The sequence below is a fragment of the Stegostoma tigrinum genome, chromosome 23 (genome assembly GCF_030684315.1).
Source record: "Stegostoma tigrinum isolate sSteTig4 chromosome 23, sSteTig4.hap1, whole genome shotgun sequence".
Taxonomy (NCBI): domain Eukaryota; kingdom Metazoa; phylum Chordata; class Chondrichthyes; order Orectolobiformes; family Stegostomatidae; genus Stegostoma; species Stegostoma tigrinum.
In genome coordinates this window covers 12,567,199-12,593,066 of record NC_081376.1, presented here as the reverse complement: position 1 = coordinate 12,593,066, position 25,868 = coordinate 12,567,199, and the positions used below count along the sequence as shown (strand labels likewise).

The following is a 25,868-nucleotide window of genomic DNA, read 5'->3' as shown; positions in this document are numbered from 1 at the left end:
GTTGTATAGTTCACAGCTTCTGCACAGCATCCCTCAGCTTCTCTGTTGTATAACATCAAAAGAAATGAAACTTTGCAAAGTAGAATTTTGAAATAATAAGAAGTTAGATTTTTCAGTGGACCTAGAGGAGAACAAAAGTTTACATAATAGAAATGTACTTAGCAGCGGCATTGTATTCTTTTCTGTAGGGAAGTATAAATGGTGATGTTGAAGCTGTGTGTAATCGTGTTTTGAAACTGCTAGAATCTCGCCAAGTTGAGAGTCAAGGTTCACGGTTTCTTCTGCCTATTTTGTCCAAAGTCCTTGATGTTGCACCTACAACTCTCAGTGAAGGTAAGTTATCCAGATGTGATGTTGGATTATGCTGATGATAATAACTTTTTGATGCTTTTCTGTGGCTCACTCTCAAAGGAATTCTTTACTCAATCAAACTGAGAATTTAAGTCTGGATCTTGTGCCTTCTATTATATATGCAGTGCTATAATCCCCATCAGTGCCGGTTTAGTTTCTAAATATGCTCTTGCCCCTATAACAAATGCAAACCCCCTTAGAACAGACTAATCCGTACTGCCTAACTTGTGAATTCTTATCAACACCAGTGAAAGATGTCTGCAAATTAATGTAGCAGTAGACTCCAAACAGTTTCAATTGGACAGAACAGTAACACAACAGGTCTTTCTGTGCACTTTCATCTATCTTTGTGGCATAAAATGAAAAGTAAAAAACACCATAACTGATCAGTTTAAAAGGGAAGTGGTTTCATTAAATTTGCAGGAAGTATCACCTCTGGTGTTTTTTCAGGTGATGCAGTGTGTTGAAGTAACTGTGTTGTACCTGGAAATGAAACCACCTCCTCTTAATCTCCCCATCCTTCCACCCACTGACTTCATCAGCACTTTGTTTCCATCACATTCCTCACGTGCTTTAGAAAAGCAGAGAAAGATTCCTAATTACCCTCTGGGAGAAGAAATTCCTTTGGCGGCTTTCCTGTCAGTTTTGAGTGACAGTCCTCTTATTCTGTAACTCTGTCCTATGGTTTGAGATTACCCCATTAGTGGAAAAATCTTCTCAATTTCTACCCTATCAAGCCCCCCTCAGGCCCATGTATGTTTCAGTAAGATCAACCTCCGTTCTCCTAGACATTAATGAGTAAAGGCCTAACCTGTTGAGCAGTTTTTGATGCCTCAGTCCCTTCAACCCAGGAATCAACCAAGGAAAGCTTCCAAAATCTGCCATGAAGACCAATATTTGTTTAAATTATCTACTAATTCTCTATTCTGCATTATTTCCTTAGTTGCAACCTCCAAGGGTTCCACGGTCTCTTTTATATATCCATAGAAGTGCTTGCAGTTTGTCTTTACGTATTTGCCAATTCACTTTCATGATGAATTTTTCTCCTTTTTTATTAGCTTTTCAGCCATCCACTGCTGATTTCAAAACAAAATACTAGTCCTTGGCCAACCACTGCTCAAGCCACTTTGTATTTGTCCGTTTTTGATTTGGATATTCTCCATGAATACCTTTTTTGTGAACCATTTTTTGGATCATCTTTATTGTTGAGTCATTTTTGACAAACATAAAGTTTAACCAAGCATTATGAAATATCTGCTTAAATATCTGCCACTGCACTTCCACTGACTTAGTCTACTTTCACAGTTAGTTTTAAATAACTCTTTCTTTGTGCCTCTGTGATTGCCCTTATTTAAGTTGAGTACACTCGTTTGAGACCTCAATTGTTCTCCCGCAAACGATATTTGAAATTCTACTATGTTGTGATTGCCATGCCAAGAGGATCCTTAACTATGAGATCACTTATTAATCAGAACTCTTAATGAGACCTAAAAACTTTGAATCCAGTGTAGGTTCTACAACTTGCTGCTCTAAGGAACAATCCCTGATGTACTCTATAAATGTGTCTTCCACGTTATCATTGCCCATGTCATTATGCAAATGAACATCATCGAGGACCATTGTAGTGCTCTTCTTACATACATCCATTATTTTCCGACTTTGCCTCACTGTAGAACAAAATCAGTGCTTCAGGAGCATTTAAGCAGTGGCCACATCTGACTTCTTTCCCTTTTTGTTACTCATTATTTCCACACAACACATTCCAAATCATGATCTATTGCATGTATATCACTACTCACCACTATGCTGGCATCTTCCTTTCTTAGCCATCTACCCTACCTCCTTTTGTAGTTTGCCTATTTGTCTAGAATATCAAATACTCATAAATATTGAATTCCTAGTCTTGATTGTCCTGCAACCATGTCTCCACAAGAGCTATTAATTAATATTTATTTACCTCTATTTGTACCATCAACACCTGTCCTGTCACAAATGCTGCGTGCGTTCAGATAAAAAGCCTGAAACCGTGCCCAGATGACTGCAGCTCACATTCTAGCTCATCAACTCTTGTGCTGAAGTTCCTGGAGAAGCCAACGCTTCTTGAAAACGTGGATTGCACTGACACCATATCCTTCAGCTGTAACATAGCAGCTGCCCACCATCTCTAATCTGTTCGGTTGATTAATTTGGATATTAATTTTTTTAAAAGTGAATTTCTTAACAGTACCCTTCTGCTGTAATAATATCTCTTGATGTAAACCACTTAGCCAATCCAGAAAGACATTGAAGAAATCCTATGATGTCACACTTTTTGGCATTGACAGGCAGAAACGGGTTGAAGGCCTGTCTGTACCTGGTTTTATCTGCCACCGCTGCCCTTCTCATGCAGCTCTCTCTCCATGGGCTGATTTAGAACAACATTGGTAGCGGCTCAGAGACAGCTACTGCTGCAGACACCTGGATTTGAAACCAACCAATTAAAAGGCTCCCATGTACTGGCTGAATTATTTTTGTGCATCCTTTCAGCATCCTAAAGCATGACGCCAACAGTATAAAAGCTGTTCATGGTTTGTGAAAAATGACAAGTGCCTCGGAGGTCAAAAGGCTGTATGATGTGGGGCGTAGAATCCTTTACACAGGTGCACTTGGGGCAATTTTTTGGATTGAGCTTCTTCCAGCCCTACAAGCTTTTGAATCCTCTGTGCCCCTTCACTCCAAACACCTGCTCTGATTTCAGTTTTTTAAATTCATTCACAGGATGCGGGTATTACTGGCTAGACCACTAATTGCCCATCCCTAATTGCCCGGATAGCAGTTGAATCAACCACATTTCTGGGGTCTGGAGTCACATGATGGCAGATTTCATTCCCTAACGAACATTAGTAAACCAGATGGCTTTCTCTCCCAGTTATCAACAATGGATTCATTGTCATCATTAGACTCCTGATTCTAGCTTTTTATTTTTCCTATTGAATTCAAAATCCACTATTTGTCATGACTGGATTTGAACCCAAATTCACAGAACATTTAATTCTTTGGATTAAGAGTCTGATGATAATTCCAGTAGGCTATCACCTCCCCTTTAAATCCTTTCATTCGTGATCTTTCAGCCACGTGCACTATAAACCTCTCTACCTCTCGATCTTCTTTTAAGATGCTCCCTAAAACTTGACCTCTGGTCAAACCTTTGCTCATCTTTCCTTCGGTGGTTTAATGTCAAGAAGATTTTATTCTTGTTAAGTGCCTCAAAACTAATTTGCAATGTTAAAGGTACTTTATAAATTTATGTTGTTGTTGTTGAAGTGCAAAAAGTGGAGCCACATAGTAGAAGATCACTTCGTCAGGCTCATGTCAGTCTGATTTGTGGGGTTCTTGACTGACATGGAGTGTTCTCCTCTCTGGCATCCCATTTCCTGATGAGTATGCGATAACTCCACAGAGGCTGGTATCCCATCACTAAGTCACCCTTTAGACGTGTAGAGTCCATGATACTAGTCCAGCTCCCTCAGAGCCAGCTCTGAGTGAACTTAACCTCTGACTCTTGTGTTTATACCTGTCAGCCAGGGCCCCTGACTGGGGCTATTAACCTGGTCCAGACAGGGAACTCCTTCTATGATGTCCACCTGGCTGACCTCATTGCAATCCCTACATTGTACGAAAATATTTTCTTTTAAGAGACTGAAGAGCTGCAAGGTTACTTCTTATTGGCAGTTAACTTGCACAGCTACCCTAACTGAAGTGTTCAGAACAAGCGGACCATTGCAGTCAGTCTTCAGTAGAATGCTTTTCCAAAATGTGTAAGTAAATGTGAATTATACTTCAAGTGAGTAATAAGAAGGAAGGAGTAAAAGAGAAGACTGCATTTTGGTATATTCTGGTTCCAAGCTGTGAACCCCAAAGCTCAGTATTCCACAAAGTCATGTACACTGACTGCAGTATCAGATTCCACTCAAACTCCGCAATTTTACTGTTTCTTTACAACAGAGCAAGTGAATGCTGTTAGTAAGAAGCTTGTTGATTGGCTGCGTTATGCAAGTACTCTACAAGGTGCCCCTACTTCTTCTGGAGGCTTCTTTAGTCCAAGATCACGACAGGTAATGGAAAGCTACAGCCTCATTCAAGTCTGTTGTTGCTATCCTATTCATTTGTCTAAACCCTTTTAAAGGCTGCAATAAGATGCTGTTTCTCATGTAGATATTAAATACATCAGTGAACAAAATAGTGATGCTTTTGCTGCATTGACTACTGCTGATTAACAATATATGGATTGGGATACTTTTGTTCTCCTTTCTGCTGTTACACTCCTGGTTGAGAGGTTGGGATGGAACCCAAATGGCTGCGAGAACACATTTGAAAGGTTTGGCCTCTCTGATCTAAATCTATTGTTTTTTTTCCGTTTCTGAATATCTCCAATGAAAACAATTGCACACCCAAACTCCATTCTTCCAGAGTTACAGAGCATCACTGGAGCTTGCTCTAACCATTACATCAATTTGTGATCTTTTGCTGTTTACTGTTAATATTAAGCAACAGTATTGTGAGTTAGCTGGCACCTAACTTTTCAGTGTAATTTGTTCATACCCTAATGGCTCATCAATCTTTTCAAATAGCTAGGCTGGACATGATAAGAACTTAAGTTCAATCCATAAGCATGTGATGTCTTTGCTCAGAGTTAACTGCAGCAGTGATACAGACTTATAATTAACTTGTTTTGACTACTCCTGATTACTAACCAGCGAACGCTGTTAGAATGTGCAGAGGTGGACATGGAATAAAGACAAGGACACGCTAGTTTTTGATGCAACTTGTTGAATACCGTACAAAAAAATAATAAATCAAAGCTTACACGTGTGAAATGGAGAGGTTGGAGCGATGAAGATGAATAGGCTTCCAACAAGGTGCTCGTACAAGGAAAAGCTTGATGAGTCAGTTCAAGCAATCTAACATTAACAATGTTCTTTTTTTCCTTTTGGTTAGCCTGCTTCCATTTTAGAGGTGGATGGAGCGGTGGCAGGTGATTTCTTCACATTACTTTCTATTGGCCATTATTACACTGAGGATCAATGGCTCAACATGCACTCTTTCTCCATGATCAGAAAGTGGCTGCAATATTTTGGAGCAAGTGGAGTCAACAGCAGTGATGCAGGTAGCTTGCTAGTGAAATGTTTAACCTGTGATTTTGTTTGTGAACATTTTGTTGATTAAAGAGAATCTGAAAATTCACAGCTGATCGGTTGGCCTTGGTTCAGAGGACAGATTGGTTCCAAGAAAAGCACGTACCCAAACCATTGCTTCTCTCTTTGCCTCATCTGTGTGTTTTCAGCATTCACTGACTGTGCTTCTCTTCTGGCTGTGTTTGCTTGATCTCACTTCCAGGAACACTCTGCTCTCTAAACACTGAGAAACATGATATTCCATCAAGTGTTCAAACTTTGACGTTTTTTAGAAACATAGAAACAAAGAAAATAGGAGCAAGTGGAGGCCATTCAGCCCTTTGAGCATGCTCCACCTTGCTTAACAATCATGGCAGATCATCCAGCTCAACATCCTAATCCTGCTTTCTCCCCACAACCTTTGATTGCATAGGCCCCGAGTGCTGTATCTAGTCACCTCCTTGAATACATTCAATGTTTAGGCGTCAACTACTTTCTGTGGTACTGATTCCATCCGAATCCTCAGACTGTGACCCTGGTTCTGGACACACCCACCATCATGAACATCTACCCTGTCCAGTCCTATTAGAACTTTATAAGCCTCTGAGATTCCCCCTCATTCGTCTGAACTCAAGCAAAAACAATGCTAACTTAGACAATCTCTCATCATACGTCAGACCCACCATCCCCGGAGTCAGCCTGATAAACCTTCACTCCCTCGAGCAAGAGCATCCTTCCTCAGAAAAGAAGACAGAATATTGTGCACAATATTCTAAGTGTGGCCTCACCAAGCCCCTGTATAACTGCAGCAACAACATTCCTGCTCCAGCACTCAAAACCTCTTGCAGTGAAGGCCAGCATACCATTTGCCGCCTTTACCACCTGCTGCGCCTGTATGCTTACCTTCAGCAACTGGTGCTTAAAGACGCCCAGGTCCTGCTGCATTTTTGCATTTCTGATGACCATCTGATACTCAAACAGCCTCATTGTAGTTTTCTTAATGACTGACAGACAAGGTTGCCAACCCTCCCTGATTTTAAGATAACTTTCCATGATCATTGTCAAAAAACAACCTGGGAGATGGTTGCATACTGGTAATGTGATTGGACTAGGCCCTGCTCTAGGTTCATATGCCACCAAAGCAAATACATTAGTTGGTCAACAAAAAACTGAATTGGTAGCCAGTCCCTGATAGACCAAGAATATCAGTTGTTATAAAAACCCATCTACTCGACTAAGGTACTGCAGAAAGGAAATCTGCCACCTGCGTATTCATCTCCCAGACCCATAAAAATATGCTTGGCCCTAACTGCTGTCCAGGGCAGTTAGGATTGGAATGAATGCTGGTCCCCATGAAGAAATAAAAAAAATTATGTGCACGTTTTGATTTTTGTCTTACTATTAGAAAAAAATAAAAAGCAGCCTGTTTAACTAGGCATCATGTCATCTGGTGAAACCTTCAGATATACATTCAACTAGAGTTAGGAACTGTTTTTAAAGTGCCTGCCAGATACTGGCGTTATCCCTTTGCCCTGTTTGTGTTAAAGGGGCATTTGCTTGAGAAGGTTCTGCAGTAACTTTTGGCTCACTGTGAATTTGTCTGCTTATGAGACTTGATTCAGAAACTGGCTGAAACTATTGGGATAACTTGCGTGGGTCATTGTCTTGAGTAACTTAACAGTAGAGTTGCTTTATTTAGTAATAAATATGATGTGTTGTTTTATAATCACTGCATGATTAATCTGGACTAATGATCCTGAAAATTTTGATTGAGGTTTCACTGTGAGTGTTTATAATAAATAGGAAAGGAAAATCTAGGATTAAAAATGCTTTGATTTTTGCGTCATAAGAATACGAAGGACAATGGACCAAAAATGGGGAAATGGACATGTGGTCCAGATTAATTGTGATCTGATAGAATGATGGGCCAGGCAGTTTGGGCTTAATTGTCTGCTGCTTTTTCTAATGATGTGAAGAAGGTTCTCAAAGGCTAACAAGCCAGAATAAAATGGTTTGAGGGGCTTTTGTGGTAGAGTCTTTACCTCTGTGTCAAAGAGCCTGGGTTCAACTCCCCTGTCTTAGGTGTTCCAACATCTCTGAGGTCTTAAAGGATTGGCTAAAACTCCAAAATGGTAGGGTTTACGTTGTTGATGTAGCTTTTGCCATCTGATGTGTTTTGCTATGAGAAATGAACTTGGCTTGCTGTTGATTTGTCTCTTGAGTCAGTATATTTTGGTTGCACAAGACTGCTGTAATGTAAATAAATTGACCATGTGGCTGCAGTCAAATTCCACATAATGAGTTGTTAGTCATCTGCATAGATGCTAACATTATTTCTTTAGTTTCCATTCATGATATCATTGTATATTAGAACAGCTCTCACATGTGAGGAAGGTTGTGATGGCTGCATTCTAGCAACAGCTAACTATGTCATTGCTCACAGATCTCACTGGGATTCTGAAGGGAACTGTTGGAAACAGAAAAGATAAAGGGAGTTGTTTTCCATTTGGTAATTGGAAATGTACTTGAATGCTGAGATTGCTGTTTGGCTCAGGCTTTCTAACTTGAATTGTTGAAGCGAGATGCTGCTTGGTTGTGTTGCGCTTATTAACATAAGTTGTACATAGGATGGACACAGACACAGATGAGTCAGCATCCACATTAGAAAAGATTTTATCTTTCAAGCATTCAGAGGCAGCATGTCACCACAATTATTTTTTTTCTGGATCATAACTACAAACTACATCTGCACATGGTTTGTCTTTTTTTAATATCTTCATTTCTTCCATTTAAGGTATTCGTACAGTTGTAGTTTAATCATACTGAGCAGTCACATCTCCAATACAGATTTGTCCAGATGCAAATTTTTTGTCAGATTTGCAAAGAGCCAGCAGATGTGGGTGAGCACAGCCAAATTGCAGGTGGATCTGCTTGAACACAAGTTTAGTCCGAAGCGACAGCTTTGTTCATCTTCGATAAGATACTGAAAGAAAAAGTGACTTTAAGAAAGCTTGTTTGGTTTTGTTTCCTCTTGTGATTGCTAATGCAGAGGTTGCAGCTTTGATATTCACTGCTAATAATGTTTGCTGTGCTTGTACTAAGATTGTTTTTCCTTTATTATCCTCATCGTCATTAATTGATTGGACCCGCATTGTAACAAGAGGCTACTGTTTGACAGAAGTTGATCAATCTTTTTATTTGTCTGCTAGATGAAAAGTCAGAATTAGACAGCTCTGTAATGTCAATGGTTTCTGCTTCCTCAACATCCAGTCGTCTGATGCCCCCTAAAGAACGTCTGCGGGAGAAGACGTTTGAATATTGCAATCGGTTAATTGAACAGAGTGATAGAAGTGAGTACAGTATGGGGGAAATTATGCTTACCCCTTCATTTTAAACCTTGTACTGTTGCACTTTAGCTTTCTGCAAGCAGTCCACTGAATATCTCAATTATGTATTGAAGTGATTCCAGCATCTCAGTCGTTTGCTCCTGCCTAAAGTGGACCATTGCTGCTGTTGGATATTGTCTTTGACTAAGATGCTTTTTTTTTTATATTTAAATAGCATTTAGCTTTCACCACTGTGTGGAGATAATGGCAAAAAAGAACTGTAGAACATATTGATGCACCATGTTTATGAATTTGGAAAAAAAACCCTTCATGTTCATGCTTGCGTGAGGGTGTCTCTGGCTAAGTTGGCCTTTAGTGCCCATCCCTGATTTCCCAAAGAGCTGTTAAAAGTCAACCACATTGCTGTGGCAAGGTACCAGATAAAGGTGGCAGATTTCCTTCACTAAAGGACTACAGTGAGCCAAATGGACTTTTATGACCATTGAAGTTGTTATACCATTAGGCCAGCTTTCTTCCAGATATTTTCAATGAATTCAGATTTCACTATCTGCCATGCAAGGATTTGAACCCATTTTCCCCATCTGGGCTCTGGATCACTAGTCTAGCGACATTACCACCATGCTGCTGCATTCCATTGACTTACTTTCGTAATGAAGTAAAGATAATTAATGGCCATTTTTATTATAATTGGTTGTTACTTTCTTTAGAATCACAGAATTGTTACAGGGCAGAGTGAGGCCATTTGGTTTATGTCTTGCCTTTTCCCATAACTGAGCACACTGTATGATTATTAAAATAGGAATAATGCAATTTTGAATACTTCAGTTGAATCTGCCATAACCACACTTCCATGCAGAGCATTCTGGATCCTCTCTACTTGCTATGTGAAAAAGTTTTCCTTTTTCTCAGTTCACATTTCCTTCATGTTAAAACATCTTAGAACTGTGTGTCTTCTAATTCTCAATCCATTCACAAATTGGAAGAGATTTGTGCTACCTTCGCTGCAGACCCTTCCCGATTTTTAAAATTTCTATTTGATCTTTCATTGGTCTTCCCCTTCCCAAGGAAAACAGTCCCAACTTCTCCGTTCTTTCCTCAGAACTGAAATATCTAACCCTGGCGTCATTTTGTCAACCCCTTCTGCACTGTCCCCAGCGCATTTACAGCCTTCCTAATGTGTGTCACCCAGAACCGTATGTAGTGAGATCGGACCGGTGCCGTCTACAAGTTCATCATGACCTCTCTGCCTCTAGTTGTAAAGTCTAGAGTACTGTGTGCTTCGTTAACAGATCCTTTTACCTCTCCTGTCATGCTTTGATGGCAACTGTACATGCATCCATGTCTCTGCTCCTGAACACCTTTTTAGGATAGTGCCTTTCCTTTCTAAAAATAAACTGCTGCTCCATGTTCTTTGCACCAAAGTGCATCACCTTCCACTTCTGCCTATTGATCCTCATCTGCCACCTATCTGCCCACTCTGCCAACGTGTCCATGTCCTTTTTGAAGTTCTACACTGGTCCTCCCTGCTGTTTACAATTCTCCTGAGTTCTATGTCATCCGCGTACTTTGGAATCGTTCCTCGAACATCAAGATCTAGACAGTCTATACACTATATAAAACCAGAAAAGCAAGAGTCTGTTACTGATCCCCCGGGAACTCCACTACAAATCCTGCTTCAGCCTGAGGCATACCCATTAATTATTACTCCCTCTTTCCTAACCCTCAGCCAATCTCCTATTCATGTGACTGCTTTCCATTTTATTCCTCACTGTGTTGTGTGGTACTCATATCAAATATGTTTTTAAAGTCCATGTACACCACATCAACTGTCTTTGCTGTCATCAACCCTCTCTTATCATCTCTTCAAAACACTTTAAGTTAGACACAATTTTCCCTTAAATCCTTGCTGACTCTTCTGAATAAATCTATATTTTTCCATGTGACTATTAATTCTATCTCAAGTAATTGTTTCTAGAATTTTCTGTGCCTCTAAAGATAAACTTACTTGTCTTTAATTGCTAGGCTGACCTTAACACATCCCTTTTGAACGTTACACGAATATTTGAATTCTCCAATCCTCCAGCACAACCCGTAAATCAAGGGAAGATTGAAAGGTGTTTTCCAGTGCTTCCGCTGTTTCTTCCCCACTTCCTTCAGTATTCTTGCTTGTATCTCATCTAGTCCCAGTGTTGGATCAGCTTTTGGTACTGACAGCTTGTCCAATGCTACCTTCTCAATTTTGAACTTTTGGTTGAGTTTCTCCTCTGTCTCCTTGACCTGGGTGGCCTCTGCCTCGCAGGTAAAGACAGATGCAAAGAATTCATTTAACACTGCAACCACACCTCTTGCCTCTAAGTGTAAATCCTAGTCTTCCTTTTTATCACCTTTGTACTATTTATGTACTGATCAAACACTTCAGGATTTCTTCATATTATTTTGCCAGTCTTTTTTTCCTCCTTTGTTTCTCGTATTTGCCTTTTCACATCCTGATTAGTGCTGTAGGAAATTCTGCAGAACACCATTTTGAAGCACTTGTCCCTCATTGCCCTTTACACTGTCACTATCCTAGACAATTATACAGGTAATTAAAGTTCCCCATTGTAAGTACTTTGTTTACACCTCTCTGTAAGTTCCTGTAACTTCCTGACTTGTTTCTCTCTGTCTATCCCATTAACTGCAGTGTATATATTACGTCTTATCCCTTGGCTCTCGCCAAGTTGATTCTGTCTTTGAACACTCTGGAATATCCTCTTGGTGCAGAACTGCAGTGCTCTCCTGAACTCCCCTCTCTCTCTTTTTTTTTGTTTCTTTCCTATCATTTCTGCACATCTTGTAGCCAGGAATATTTAACAGCTGGACTTGCCCTTCCATAAACCAGAACTCCATGTCAGCGCAGCATACTCTCTCACAAAGAAATATATGCCTTTAATGGTCCATGTGTTCTTGTACATGCAATGTAACTCTTGATTCCGATTTAGTTACTTTCTCCCTTACTCTGACATCACCTATTAACTCTCCTCTACTTTAGTGTTATCTGCTTCATCCAACATTTCATGCACCCTGGTATTACTTTCTAATATTCTCTCCTGGTTCACACACTCCTGTTGAAATGATTATAATGCCTCCCCACCAGGGCTAGCACAACCCCTTACTTGCAAGCTGCTCCATCCCAGTTCTGTTCAGATGCCACCTGTACAAATGACATTTGTCCCAGTCTCCGTATCCCAGGAATTTAAAGCTGTTCCGATTTAACCAATTTTTTTCAGTCTTGCCTCCTATTGTTGAACTCATTTGCACGTGATGGTGGGAATGATCCAGTCACTTATACATTTTTGAGGGCTTGTCTGCTAATTTTCTACCTAGCACCCTAACTTTCGATTGCAGAGCCGTACGCCTGCTAAATCATTCAGTTTTGAGTACTGATTTAGAATATTGGTTCAGTTTAACTGAGTAGTTATTTTACGTGTAGTTTCTTCAGTTTTCTTCTGTAAGTTAACACAACTTTTGCATAGGATACTGAGCAAGTAAATAATTGTCAGCACACATTGATCATTAATACAGTATATTTACTTGTGGTATTGACTTGGCATTAGCATCTAGAATGACGCAGGAATCCTCAAAACATTGAGGTAAATTAAATTTTTGCAGGTAATGTTTCATTTGTAATCAATGGACTCTACGTGTTATATCTTTGTAGTCGTATTACACAAATATGTCGAGTGGTAACTGGTTCTCTGCATGTAATGAGTTCTTGCATTACTTACAAATGCAGTTGTAGATATAGTAAGTGACTGCCTGAAGGATTGTTCTGGTATAAGTAATTTTCTAATTTTGCTGAGAATTAATGTATAGAAATGTGCGCTTGATTTCACGGTTTAATTGTGACTTGCAGTATTTGCTTTTTGCCACTAGAGCATGCTGAGAGACTCCTGTATCTGCAGCCGTATACTTTTGATTTGTATCTTCGTATTTTCGAACTTTGGTTCCTGGTTTAGCTCTGACATTTTCACTTGCTGCGTCCAATGTAAGAACAATATTTCAGACCAGGAAGGTAGCAGTTTTTTAGATTGTAACAGTACAGAAGCAGACCATTCAGCCTGTTGTGTCCAGTCCATTCAGCGAAGATCTAACCACACTCATCGTGTTTTCCAGCTTTTAGCCTGTACCTTTTTAGAGGTTATGACAACCCAAGTAAATATCTAAATATTGCTTTTGTGACACTTTACTACTGCCTTCTCAAGGGCAGTCAGGAGTGGGTAATACCAACCTTGCCAACAGTATGCAAATCAAGAATAAAATCAATCCTTTGAGCAAGCTTTTGTTATCTCTTCTTACGCTCCCTTGCTCGGTGTCAGAGTTTGATAACAACACGGTAAAATATTTGAGGATGCTTTACCCCATTTAAGCTACTATATAAACACAAGTTGACATTGTCAGATGACATTCCTCAGCAATTCTGACTACCATGGTGGGAGGAAGGGGTGATTTCTCAGTTACAGTATTTAATGCTCGAGATTTTGACTTTTCCCAAGTTTGGGCCAGGTTATTTTTGTGGACATCGATGAGTGTCATTGGCACAGTTAACCTGCTTATAGATGGACCCTTGCTGGCATGCAATGGTGGTACCAACTTGAGTCTTGAAATGACTTACCTTGAAACAAAAGAAGCCTCAGAGATTTCCTCTGAACACTCCACTCCATGTTGTTGAATGATAGCTCGCAAGCAGTTGCTCAGGAATTTTTTTTTCCTTTAGTGTGTCCAAAGATAATATAGGGAAGTGGTCAAGTCTGACTGTGATAGGCTAATGAAACATCATAACAGACAGTGATGCAGTGTCAACAATCTTGCTGTAACTTGCGGCCTCATGGCAAAGTGAAGCCACAGCAAAAATTTTTTCTAAATTTAATATTGTCATGTTGCTGTGACAACTGATTTTAAAATAACCTTTTTATTTTTGCAACAGAAGCTATAAAGAAGTCTGACTCTGAGCTTCAGAAAGCTGTAAGTAATTTCGGGACTGTTGTTTTGAATAATAGACATTGCAATTGAACGTTATCAGTCTGTCACCGTTTCTTTGCTCTCTGGTGTAACTTAAGAGTCACGGTAATACTACACGGAAACAGACCCTTCGGTCCAACCAGTCTTTGCCGACATCATCCTAAACTAAACTAGTCCCACCTGCCTGCTCCTGGTCCCTATCCCTCCAAAACATATTTCTACTTGAGGATTTATTCAAAATGTCTTTTAAACATTGTAATTGTACCTGCATCCTCCACTTTTTTGTAAAACATTTTTGTCCTGTGTGTGTGTGTGTGTGTGTGTGTGTGTGTGTGTGTGTGTGTGTGTCTATGTCTATATCCCTCCTCCTCCCCCTCCCTCTCTTTTTTTCTCTTTTTTCTCTCTCTCTCTCTCTCTCTCTCTCTCTCTCTCTCTCTCTCTCTCTCTCTCTCTCTCTCTCTCTCTCTCTCTCTCTCTCTCTCTCTCTCTCCCCTCCCTCTTTCTTTCCCTCTTTCTTTCCCTCTTTCTTTCCCTCTTTCTTTCCCTCTTTCTTTCCCTCTTTCTTTCCCTCTTTCTTTCCCTCTTTCTTTCTCTCTCTCTTTCTCTCTCTCTTTCTCTCTCTCTTTCTCTCTCTCTTTCTTTCTCTCTTTCTTTCTCTCTCTTTCTTTCTCTCTTTCTTTCTTTCTCTCTCTCTCTCTTCAATATCAGAAAACCTCCCCTAAAATAAGGGGCTCAAGTCATTCAGTATTCTAGCTGTAGTCTGAGTAGTGCAAATATAGTTCCAGCTAAACCTCCCTGTACTCTATTCCCTTTGAAATAAAGGCCAACATTCCATTTCCCTTCCCTGTTACCAGGTGAACTTGGATGCTAGCTTTTTGTGACTCATGCGAGAGGACATCAAATGCCAAGTTTTTACTTACGCCCTTAACCCCTGCAGACTCAATATCAGCCTTACCACTTGCCTTCACAAATATTTTGTCATCTGCAAACCTGGCTAATGTACGTTCACTTTACTCATCCAAGTCTTCAAGCTAAATTATAAATAATTGTAGTCCCAGCACTGATCCCTATAGCCTTGCAATAGTTGCAGTTTGCCATCATTAAAATGTCCCCCTTTGACATCTGTTAGATAGCCAATCCTCAATCCATTGCTGATATACTACCTCCAACCCTATAAGCACTTATTATGCAGCCCCTAATGTGTGGCATCTCAGAAAATCCAAATATATTACATCCACTGCTTCTCCCCCCCCCCCCCCCCCCCCATCTATCCTGTTTGATACCTCATCAAATAATTCCTGTAAATTTATCAGACATGATTTCCCCTTCATGAAACTGTGTTGACTCTGCTTGAACATATGATCTATTCCTAAATTAAGTGTAATATGTTCTGCATTGATTCATGTTATTCGATATTTCCCAGTGGAACATGGAAATGTAGCATTGTTTTTATTTGTAAACATTACAATTTGCACTGAAAAACCATTTATTTACCTTTTATATTGATCTTCCCAAATTTACTTCTCTTCTGAACTGTAATTAGCAAGGAGAGCATAGAACAGCAAGGTGAACAATTTTGCAATCGCAGCCTCTAAATCCCCTCAAGTTTCACTGTAAATAGGTATCTTTGTTTACAGGAGTGATTGTTTAGCGAATACACCTCTGTTCCTGCTGTTTTCCCCAAACAATTTGGCAAGTGCAAGCAATCCTCTCACTTTGGCAGTTGGCTTGAACATGTGGGAGCTAAGGGTAACACTAGAGGATCTCTGATAAGTTAAACTATTCAGGAGTTGCATAAAACACTTTTTTAGCAATTCAGATCTGTTTCCAATGTTTTGAGGGGACTTCTAATATTTCAGAATGGACAAATGACATACTGCAGGACCCTGGGGGCAAGCAAAGTTTTACATTCCAAAAAAATGTCTTGTTTCAAAAGGAAAATTTAGTGGGGTGTTAACACTAACTTGATAGGTGAGAAGTCCACTGTGACAGCTAGACCAAACTTTATAGAACATAAAGAAAAAAAGAGAACTTGCAAATTCCTGATGTGAAAGAATTGCAGAAAATGTGAAAAACATGATTATTTTTCAGCTGACACTTTTTTTCCTTAAATTTTAGGCTTTGCTTTATCATTGACTGCGTCTTGTGTTTGTCTTCTAGTGTCTTATTGAAGCAGTGACTTTGTTCGACCTGATCTGTCGACAAGATCCTTCATTTGTATATCGAGCCTTTCCAGTGGTGAAAGCACTATATGGGAGGATCTGTGCAGACTCTGGTTTTGCCAGAGTGCTGCTTCCAGTTGTTCAGTTCTATCTAAATCACAGTAAGTATAAACTAACCCATTTAGTATTCTGCATTCTTGGCCACTGTTTAAACTTTCCAGAGTCATGCAGTTGGATTTGTCAAACCAGAAGTCAAGAACTTATTTAAAAGCTCCAAAAAAAGCAAAGATTACCCCACCTCATGATGTCCCAAAGTGGACTACAATGAAAGCAAAGTCCCATAGACAGCAATGTAGTAATGACCAGATAATCAGTTTGATGGCTGAGGGATAAATATTGGTCTAGGACACTAGGAGGAGCTCCCTTTGGAATGGGGAATGTTTTATATGCACCTGAGGAAATGTGAACATGAACCTGTTTGACTACGTTTTGAAATAGTGCGTTTCGAACAAAATTGCTTCATCCTGTCATTCATGCCGTGTTGCTAAGAAACCTAAACAATCAACTAAGCTAGCGAGTTTTGAGAAGATTTGTATCTCCGGTTGATGTTCTGGATGTGAGTTTGCTTGCTGAGCTGGAAGGTTCGTTTTCAGACGTTTCGTTACCATTCTAGGTAACATCAGTGAGCCTCCGACAAAGTGCTGGTGTTATGTCCCGCTTTCTATTTATCTGGTTAGGTTTCCTTGGGTTGGCGATGTCATTTCCTGTTCTTTTTCTCAGGGGATGGTAGATTGATTTGGAGCCAATGTGTTTGTTGATGGAGTTCCGGTTGGAATGCCATGCTTCTAGGAATTCTCGTGCGTGTCTCTGTTTGGCTTGTCCTAGGATGGATGTGTTGTCCAAATCAAAGTGGTGTCCTTCCTCATCTGTATGTAAGGATACGAGTGATAGTGGGTCATGTCGTTTTGTGGCTAGTTGATGTTCATGTATCCTGGTGGCTAGCTTTCTGCCAGTTTGTCCAATGTAGTGTTTGTCACAGTTCTTGCAAGGTATTTTGTAGATGACGTTCATTTTATTTGTTGCCTGTATAGGGTCTTTTAGGTTCATGAGCTGCTGTTTTAGTGTGTTGGTGGGTTTGTGGGCTACCCTGATGCCAAGAGGTCCGAGTAGTCTGGCAGTCATTTCGGAAATGTCTCTGATGTAGGGGAGAGTGGTTATGGTTTCTGGGCCCGTTTTGTCTGTTTGTTTGGGTTTATTGCTGAGAAATCGGCAGACTGTGTTCATAGGGTACCCATTCTTTTTGAATACACTGTATAGGTGATTTTCTTCTGCTCTGCGTAGTTCCTCTGTGCTGCAGTGTGTGGTGGCTCGTTGGAATAATGTTCTAATGCAGCTTCGTTTGTGGGTGTTGGGATGGTTGCTCCTGTAGTTCAGTATTTGGTCTGTATGTGTTGTTTTCCTGTAGATGCTGGTTTGAAGTTCCCCATTGACTGTTCGCTCTACTGTGACATCTAGGAATGGCAGCTTGTTGTTGTTTTCCTCCTCTTTTGTGAATGTTATGCCAGTAAAGGGTATTATTGATGGTCTTGAAGGTTTCCTCTAATTTGTTTTGTTTAGTGATGACAAAGGTGTCATCCACATAGCGGACCCAAAGTTTGGGCTGGATGATTGGCAGAGCTGTTTGTTCGAGTCTCTGCATTACTGCCTCTGCTAAGGACCCTGATATCGGGGATCCCATGGGTGTACCGTTGGCTTGTCTGTAGGTTTTGTTATTGAAAGTGAAGTGGGTGGTGAGGCATAGGTCCACTAGCTTGATGATGTTGTCCTTGCTGATGAAGTTGGTAGTGTCTGGTGTATGTGTCTCCGGTTCTTCTAATAGTGTCGTCAGTGTTTCTTTGGCCAGGTTGATGTTGATCAACTAAGCTTCCACCACTATGTCAGTTGAAATTGAGTGTAATTACGTGTCCCGCTTCCTTACTTATCTTCACTAGTCGGAAGCCTTTTATTGTTACCTCTGACGTTCCTCAAAAGTCTGTCTTTTCCCTGTCCTGTTTCTCCTGCACATACTGCTAAATCATTATATCATCAAACAACATGTGGAGAGAGATAATAAAATGTGAGGCTGGATGAACACAGCAGGCCCAGCAGCATCTCAGGAGCACAAAAGCTGACATTTCGGGCCTAGACCCTTCATCAGAGAGGGGGATGGGGGGAGGGAACTGGAATAAATAGGGAGAGAGGGGGAGGCGGACCGAAGATGGAGAGTAAAGAAGATAGGTGGGGAGGTAGGGAGGGGATAGGTCAGTCCAGGGAAGATGGACAGGTCAGGGAGGTGGGATGAGGTTAGTAGGTAGATGGGGGTGCGGCTTGGGGTGGGAGGAAGGGATGGGTGAGAGGAAGAACAGGTTAGGGAGGCAGAGACAGGTTGGACTGGTTTTGGGATGCAGTGGGTGGGGGAGGAAGAGCTGGGCTGGTTGTGTGGTGCAGTGGGGGGAGGGGATGAACTGGGCTGGTTTTGGGATGCGGTGGGGGAAGGGGAGATTTTGAAACTGGTGAAGTCCACATTGATACCATTAGGCTGCAGGGTTCCCAGGTGGAATATGAGTTGCTGTTCCTGCAACCTTCGGGTGGCATCATTGTGGCACTGCAGGAGGCCCATGATGGACATGTCATCTAGAGAATGGGAGGGGGAGTGGAAATGGTTTGCGACTAGGAGGTGCAGTTGTTTGTTGCGAACTGAGCGGAGGTGTTCTGTAAAGCGGTCTCCAAACCTCCACTTGGTTTCCCCAATGTAGAGGAAGCCACACCGGGTACAGTGGATGCAGTATACCACAGCAGCCTAATGGTATCAATGTGGACCACAATGATGCCACCCGAAGGTTGCAGGAACAGCAACTCATATTCCGCCTGGGAACCCTGCAGCCTAATGGTATCAATGTGGACTTCACCAGTTTCAAAATCTCCCCTTCCCCCTACTGCATCCCTAAACCAGCCCAACCTCCCCCCACTGCACCACACAACCAGCCCAGCTCTTCTCCCCCCCCACCCCACCCGCTGCATCCCAAAACCAGTCCAACCTGTCTCTGCCTCCCTAACCGGTTCTTCCTCTCACCCATCCCCCCCATCCCTTCCTCCCACCCCAAGCCGCACCCCCATCTACCTACTAACCTCATCCCACCTCCTTGACCTGTCCGTCTTCCCTGGACTAACCTATCCCCTCCCTACCTCCCCACCTATACTCTCTCCACCTATCTTCTTTTCTCTCCATCTTCGGTCTGCCTCCCCCTCTCTCCCTATTTATTCCAGTTCCCTCTCCCCATCCCCCTCTCTGAGGAAGGGTCTAGGCCCGAAATGTCAGCTTTTGTGCTCCTGAGATGCTGCTTGGCCTGCTGTGTTCATCCAGCCTCACATTTTATTATCTTGGAATTCTCCAGCATCTGCAGTTCCCATTATCTCTGATGTGGAGAGAGACACGGTTTTCGCTGATAACTCCCAGCTGTAACTCCCCACCTCTCCACTATCTCAAAATTGTCTATCTCTATCTTGTCCAGCATCCAGTGCAGGATGAGCAGAAATGTCTGTCCATCAAACTTGAAGAAAATCTCGGCTACTCTTTTTGGTTCTGACCACAAACTGCATTCCCGAACCAGCGATTCTAGCCCCTTACATGACAACCATCAAAGTTGAATCAGACTGTAACTTTGTCATATTTGACCTGGAATGAAGCTGCTAACCACAAATCCACAACATCACTAAATTGTCCTATTACCATCTTTGCAATTACCTGAGTCCTTCCATGCCTCAACTCATCGACTGCTGAATACCTCATCCATACGTTTTGTTACCTCTGATCTTGACTCATGGTTGGTTTCCCGCAATCTACTGTCCATAAACTTGAAGTAATCCAAAACTCTACTGTACTCTTTTCATCTATCACCTACTTTTGTCAGATCTACCATGCCCAATCGGAAGCCTGTGCCTTGAACCTGAAAATTCTTGTGTTTTTAAACCCTTCAATGGCTTTGCTCACTGTTAGCTCCGTAATCTCTTCCTACACCACAGCCCACTGAGATATCTGCACTTCTCAAAATGTGGCTTCTTTCGCATTCTCAATTTCAGTCACTCCACTAATGGCAGCTCGCTTAATTTTCCAAGATCCTATGCCCTGCAATACCTTCTCTAAATCTCTTCATCTCATCAGTTCCCTTTCCGTTGTTAAAATGCTGCTTAAAATCTACCTGTTTGGTCATCTGCACGGAGATCTAATATATCTCCTTGCTGTCCAAATCTGTTGATGCTGCTGTGAAGTGCTTTAGGAAATTTAACTAAGTTTAAGGAGCTATGCAAATAAGTTGTTGTGAGTGAGGTCATCCTGAATGAACACAAGTAAAGTATCCTGACCTTTGCCACATTTCAGGTGAACTGGCAGCAGTGGACTCTGAAGCTGTTTACAGACACTTATTCACCAAGATCCCTTCTGAACTATACCATGACTCAATGGTGGCCTTTGAATTTCTCCAGTTTTGCAGGAAGAATAGAAAAACACTGAGTGAAAATGTTGGAATTTTCCCCAAGAGCTTTCCAAATATGTTCAAGGTGAGAATTGAGTGTACATGGAATTTGAAAATAGCTCGATCTCTTATAGTGAAGGCTAATTGTAGCTCGGGCACTAATGGCAGGACGCCATTATTGATTCATTTTGGCCTCTTAGTTTGGATGCAAGTTGAATTTTTTTTTTAATCCCTATGTCTTTCATACTAGTTCCTAGCATGGAACACACCATCCTTGTTCCCCGAGTTCATTGAATTGCTGCCCGAACTGATTCGTCCAGACACGTCACTGGAGATCCTTCATTCGCTGCTTGACCTCCCTTGCCTGACTGCAGCACTTGAAGCCCAACTCAGGTACTGAAACTCGAGCTGGTTTCTCAGTGGCAGCAGTAGCTTAGCTGGTGATGTCTTTGTCTCTGAGTCACAAGGTCTGCATTTTGACTGCCATGCTGCCTATCTAATAGCAGTAAATGCCCTTCACGTGTACTTCATTGACTGTAAAACACTTTGAGCTTTCTGCTGGTCATGAAAGGTGCTATATGAATGCAATTTTTTTCCCCACCTATGATAATAAATGAAGGGGACATTTTGGATTTGGTGAAAGGTCTTTAATTAGTTTTTTTTCTGCACAGGTGCTGTCTGATCTACTGAGTGTTTCCAGCACTTTCTGATTTTATTTCTAATTCCCAGGACTGGAACACAGGAGAAGTAGTAGACCGTTTGGCTCATTGAGCTGCTGCATAATTTGGCCTGATTGTAACTGATCATTTGCCTATTACTAATTTTCTGTCCTATACTCATTTTTATCTATCTTGTTTATGGAAGCCGTGTCTTTCATATCTAGATATCTGTCGATCTTTGGTTTGAACATACACAATGCTTGAGCATTCATAGCCCTCTTGGGTAAAGATTCAATACCCCTCTCAGTGAAGAAATTGCTCCTCATTTCGGTTTTAAATGTCCTGCCCCTTATTCTGAGACTGTGTCCCAGCTTGAGACAGCCATCAGAATGATCATTTGGGCCAGTTGTCCAAGAAATGGCTGGAGTTAAATTCGAGATAATTACGAAGTGTTGCATTTTGGTAAGACAAACTAGGGCAGAAATTTCACAGTTAATGATAGGGCCGTAGGGGGTGTTGTGGAACAGAGAAATGTGGGGGTGCAGGTACATTGTTTCTTGAAAGCAATGTCATAGGTAGAAAGGGTAGTGAAGAAGGCATTTGGCATGCGTGCCTTCATCAATCAGAGCACTGAGTACAGGAGTTGGGATATCATCTAGCAACTGCAACAGGACTTGAGTAAAGCCACATTTGGAGTACTGCCTTAAATTCTAGTCGCCCTGCTATGGGAACGATGTTATTAAACTGGAAAGGGTGCAAAAATGATTTTCAGGGGTGTTACTGAGATGGAAGAATTGACTAGTAGGGATATGCTGCAGCTTTTTTCTCTGGAAAGTAAGAGGTTGAGGAGTGACCATTATCGAGGTTTATAAAATCCTGAGGGGTAAAGATAAAGTGACTAGCCAAGGTCTTGTCTCCTCCCTAGGTATGGGAGTCCAAAACTAGACTGCATAGGTTTAAGGTGAGGGGAAAGATTCACAAGAAACCTGGGCGCTTTGTCCTCACACAGGATGATGCATATATGGAACGAGCTGCCAGAGGAAGTGGTAGAGGTGGGTACAGCTACAATGTCCAAAATACTTTTGGATAGGAACGATTTAGAAGGATATGGTCCAAAATGCAGGCAGATGGGACTAGTTCAGTTTAAGAAATCTGGTTAGCATGGATGAGTTGGGCTGAGGGGCCTGTTTTTGTGCTGTGAAATTCTGTACCGTTTGACTTCATAATTGCTTGCTGTACTTGCATGTTAGTTTTACCCTGCCCGTATTGCAATGAGTGTATTAAAGGCTTCCGTTACCTCTACTTACCGCATCCCTCAAAAATTAGTGTGCACTTAGACAGTGAGTGCCCACAAGTTGCTCAGCCGTAGTAATGAAAACTGAACCCTCACCTGCCCTTCCCCCAATCTCCACACACCCACTTTGTGCCAGGAAAAGACAATAGATTGAACGTGGGATCCTTGATTGGTATCTCTTCTCCCTAATTTAAGATGCAAAATTGAATTGTAATGTTGTTTTCGCTGAGTTCAAGTAAACAGGAATCAGGAACAGCATCAACAGCATTCGCAGTTCTTTTGGTTTTTATTTAAACAGGAATCAGACTTGTCGGTTTCTGGGAACTAATATAGAGTTTAGTTCTGCACCTTGCAACACATTTATTTGCTCAACAATTAGGGACAGCTGTGAAATTAATTCTTTGACAGATTAGCTCATTGCCACACAATTTAAATTCAAATTGGAAATTAGTTAAGTCTTGGAAGCAGAGACATAAAATGATTTTTTTTTTCAAAGAAAATTAATTCAGCTTTGTATTTGTTTCCTGAAAATTGTAAATAATTCTGTTTTGTTAACAGAGGCCTTGAGAGGACTAGTACCTCACTAAAATTAGTGTATGTGTTTACATATTTCATAAAATGTTAAATATTAATTCTGTGCTTACAACAGGTGTCAGAATGGCTTTGCTAAAATTGTGATGCATCTGATTCCCTGTGTGAAGTACTATCATTAAGCTGTGTAAAGAAATGTTCAGTCTCACTCAGGAGCTGCTTTGTTTTGAATCCTTCAGGTCACAGACCTCTGTTGCAGGTGAGAAGATGATCGCAGATCAGAACAGAAAGACCCTGAACTCTGCAGAAGCCTTCCAGAACCTGCATTACCGAAGCATGTTTTTGTATATTCTCCGGGTCGAGGCGGGAGCTGGGGATACGATTGACAGGTACACTAACCCTGACAGTTTAATTTGTGTGCTGTAATTGAAGGGGAAACTTGATTTGCAATCTCTGACAATTAGATTTCAGATGCAGGAGAAGTGACTTGATATTTTCACTTTAAAAGCCAGAAAGAATCACTGGCTTCACCTAGTAGAAAGATCACCACTCTATGCATGTTGATGAAATACTAAACTAACAAATACCTGGTCCCGATGCGACAGGAAACATGAGTAATAATCAAGAACATTCTCATAAGGTGGTCTTGAGCAATATTTATCCCTTAATCAACACTAATAAAGCAAGTTATTTGGTTTCTATCTTGCTGTTTTGTGAGGTTTAATTGTGTGCAGATTGACTACTGTGCTTATTTTACATAACAGCAATGCCATTACTTGAAAACTATTTAATAGTTTGTAAAAGATTTGAGATGTTCTGAAGTAGTTAAAGCACAGGCTGTTTCTCAACCATGGGTTTTCTTGTACATTTCCCTGAGCTGTCTGAGTGGATTTGATAAACAAAAACATGCAGGCTCCAAAGAAAAGTGCACCCAAAATTGACTCAGTGGCAGGAAGCAAAAGGTCGATGAGTGTGAGTGTGACTAGAGTGTTGGATCAAGTGAGGTTCTGTGAAGCTCATTTCTGGGACCCCCTTGCTTTTCTAGCTATATATTTGGAGGCATAATTAAAAAGTTTTCAGATGAAACAAAAATTTGCTCTGTGGTTGAAAGTGAGGAAGGAAGGTGTATCAGTTTTAGTGAGCTGAAAATTGGCAAAAGAATTCAGTCCAGATAAGTGAGAGAATAAATCTGAGAGAACAAAAGAAGTAAATCATTACACAATAAGCATATGATGCAAGGTGCAAAGGAAAGAAACCCAGGGGATACTCTGTGTCGATTCTGGAGGGTAGAAGGATAAAATAATGTGGTGAAGAAGGTATAAATGATGCTTTTATTCATGGAGGTAAAGAATATGAGTGTTATGAATATTGTATGGTTATAATAGAATGTATAAAGCACTAATGTATTGTGTACATTTATGCTCACTGCATGACAGAAAGGCTGCATTTGCATTAATGTGGGTACAGACTAGATTTATGAGGATGTCTTTGGAACAGAAGAGGTTGAGTGGGAATTTGACTTGAGCTGCCTAACATTGAGGGTTCTAGATAGATCGTGGATAGAGCACATTAACTGATCTTACTGACAAAAACACAGGTGCATAGATTTTAAAATAGTTGGTGCAGGGATTTGGCAAATGTAGAAAGTCTTTCTCCCAGAGGGTAGTGGGGCTATGGTCAGAAACAGTCATTGCTCTTAACTGTATTTGAATTGGCACTCTGTGGTCTCGTAGCCTAATTAGCTCCAGACCAGGAAGTAGAGGTGTGGGGGATTGGGCTAAATAGCTGTTTGTAGTCAGCACAGATGGAATTGAAGTTATGTTGTTATTTGGTTCTTCTCTTCCTAACTACCATCCAGTGCAGGCAAGACACAAAGGGAAGGAAGGGAGAGATTTTTCAACTTGGGGAGACTGCATATTCTAGTGACTTGCTTAAGAATAATATTGACTGAGATGGTTGAACAAGATGGGGCACTTTCAGGCAGGGTGCGATGTAAAGAAAGGCTAAAATGTTAGCAGTGAATAGGGTTTTTGTACAGCAAGAAAATATTAGAACTAACATTTCTGCAGTGTGGAATAAATATCTATTGAACACAGTAGAAGAAATGAATGGGCGAATATGAAAAGTGTTCTTTGTTCTTTTTCTTTAGTGATTGAAGATGTGATTTCTTTCACAGGCTAAACCTACTTCATGAGGTGCTTTTGGACATGGCTCAGCAGCCTAGAGTCATACACTGTGCTCAGACTGTCCCCATTCTGTTGCAGGTTTTCTTCAATGTTGTCATCCAGGTAATGAAGCACCTTTTACACGAGATCTAATGCATTGCTTGGGTCATTTATCAATGTCATCCTGCTTCTCTGATTCTGATTGGGAAAGAAAGTTGTGCAAGCAGTACAAGTGCTTTTGTAACCATGTGCTAATTTCAGGTGAATTACTTTGTGTGACCCCAAAATCAATGTTGTCAGTCTTACACAAAAGCTCTGTGGACTGACTAGACTCTAAACTATCTGTTAGTCACAGTCAGTAGGAACATCTCATTCACTGAGTTGCGCAGGGGCCAAGTATACAGACTGCAATACTGGCAGCATCTGTGGAGAGAGAAGCAGAGCTAATGTTTCTAGTCTGGTATAACCATTCTTCTGTTAAGTCTGTTGCTCTCTCCACAGATGCTGTCAAACTTGTTGAACTCCAGAATTTTCTATTTTTATTTCAGATTTCCAGCATCTACATTAGTTTGCTTTTACTTGAAAATAAAATAATTTGTTTCCAGCTTATGTTGCCATTCAAATGGTGTGAGTGGTTGTCATTGAATTAGTAGTTGAGGGACCTGGTCTAATAATTCTGAGAAACACCAGTTCACAT

General features: G+C 41.0%; 1 protein-coding gene across 1 annotated transcript in view; it reads left to right on the top strand.

Annotated features, from left to right (window-relative positions):
• ap5z1 (adaptor related protein complex 5 subunit zeta 1) overlaps positions 1 to 25,868 on the top strand; it is a 56,611-nt gene that overhangs the window by 22,045 nt on the left and 8,698 nt on the right. Inside the window, exons 4-13 of the mRNA XM_059653921.1 lie at positions 189 to 333; positions 4,336 to 4,445; positions 5,329 to 5,497; positions 8,714 to 8,854; positions 13,815 to 13,852; positions 16,010 to 16,172; positions 20,429 to 20,607; positions 20,773 to 20,915; positions 23,246 to 23,395; positions 25,183 to 25,294. Coding sequence (XP_059509904.1) covers positions 189 to 333; positions 4,336 to 4,445; positions 5,329 to 5,497; positions 8,714 to 8,854; positions 13,815 to 13,852; positions 16,010 to 16,172; positions 20,429 to 20,607; positions 20,773 to 20,915; positions 23,246 to 23,395; positions 25,183 to 25,294 — 1,350 coding nt within the window. The remainder of the gene's footprint in view (positions 1 to 188; positions 334 to 4,335; positions 4,446 to 5,328; positions 5,498 to 8,713; positions 8,855 to 13,814; positions 13,853 to 16,009; positions 16,173 to 20,428; positions 20,608 to 20,772; positions 20,916 to 23,245; positions 23,396 to 25,182; positions 25,295 to 25,868) is intronic.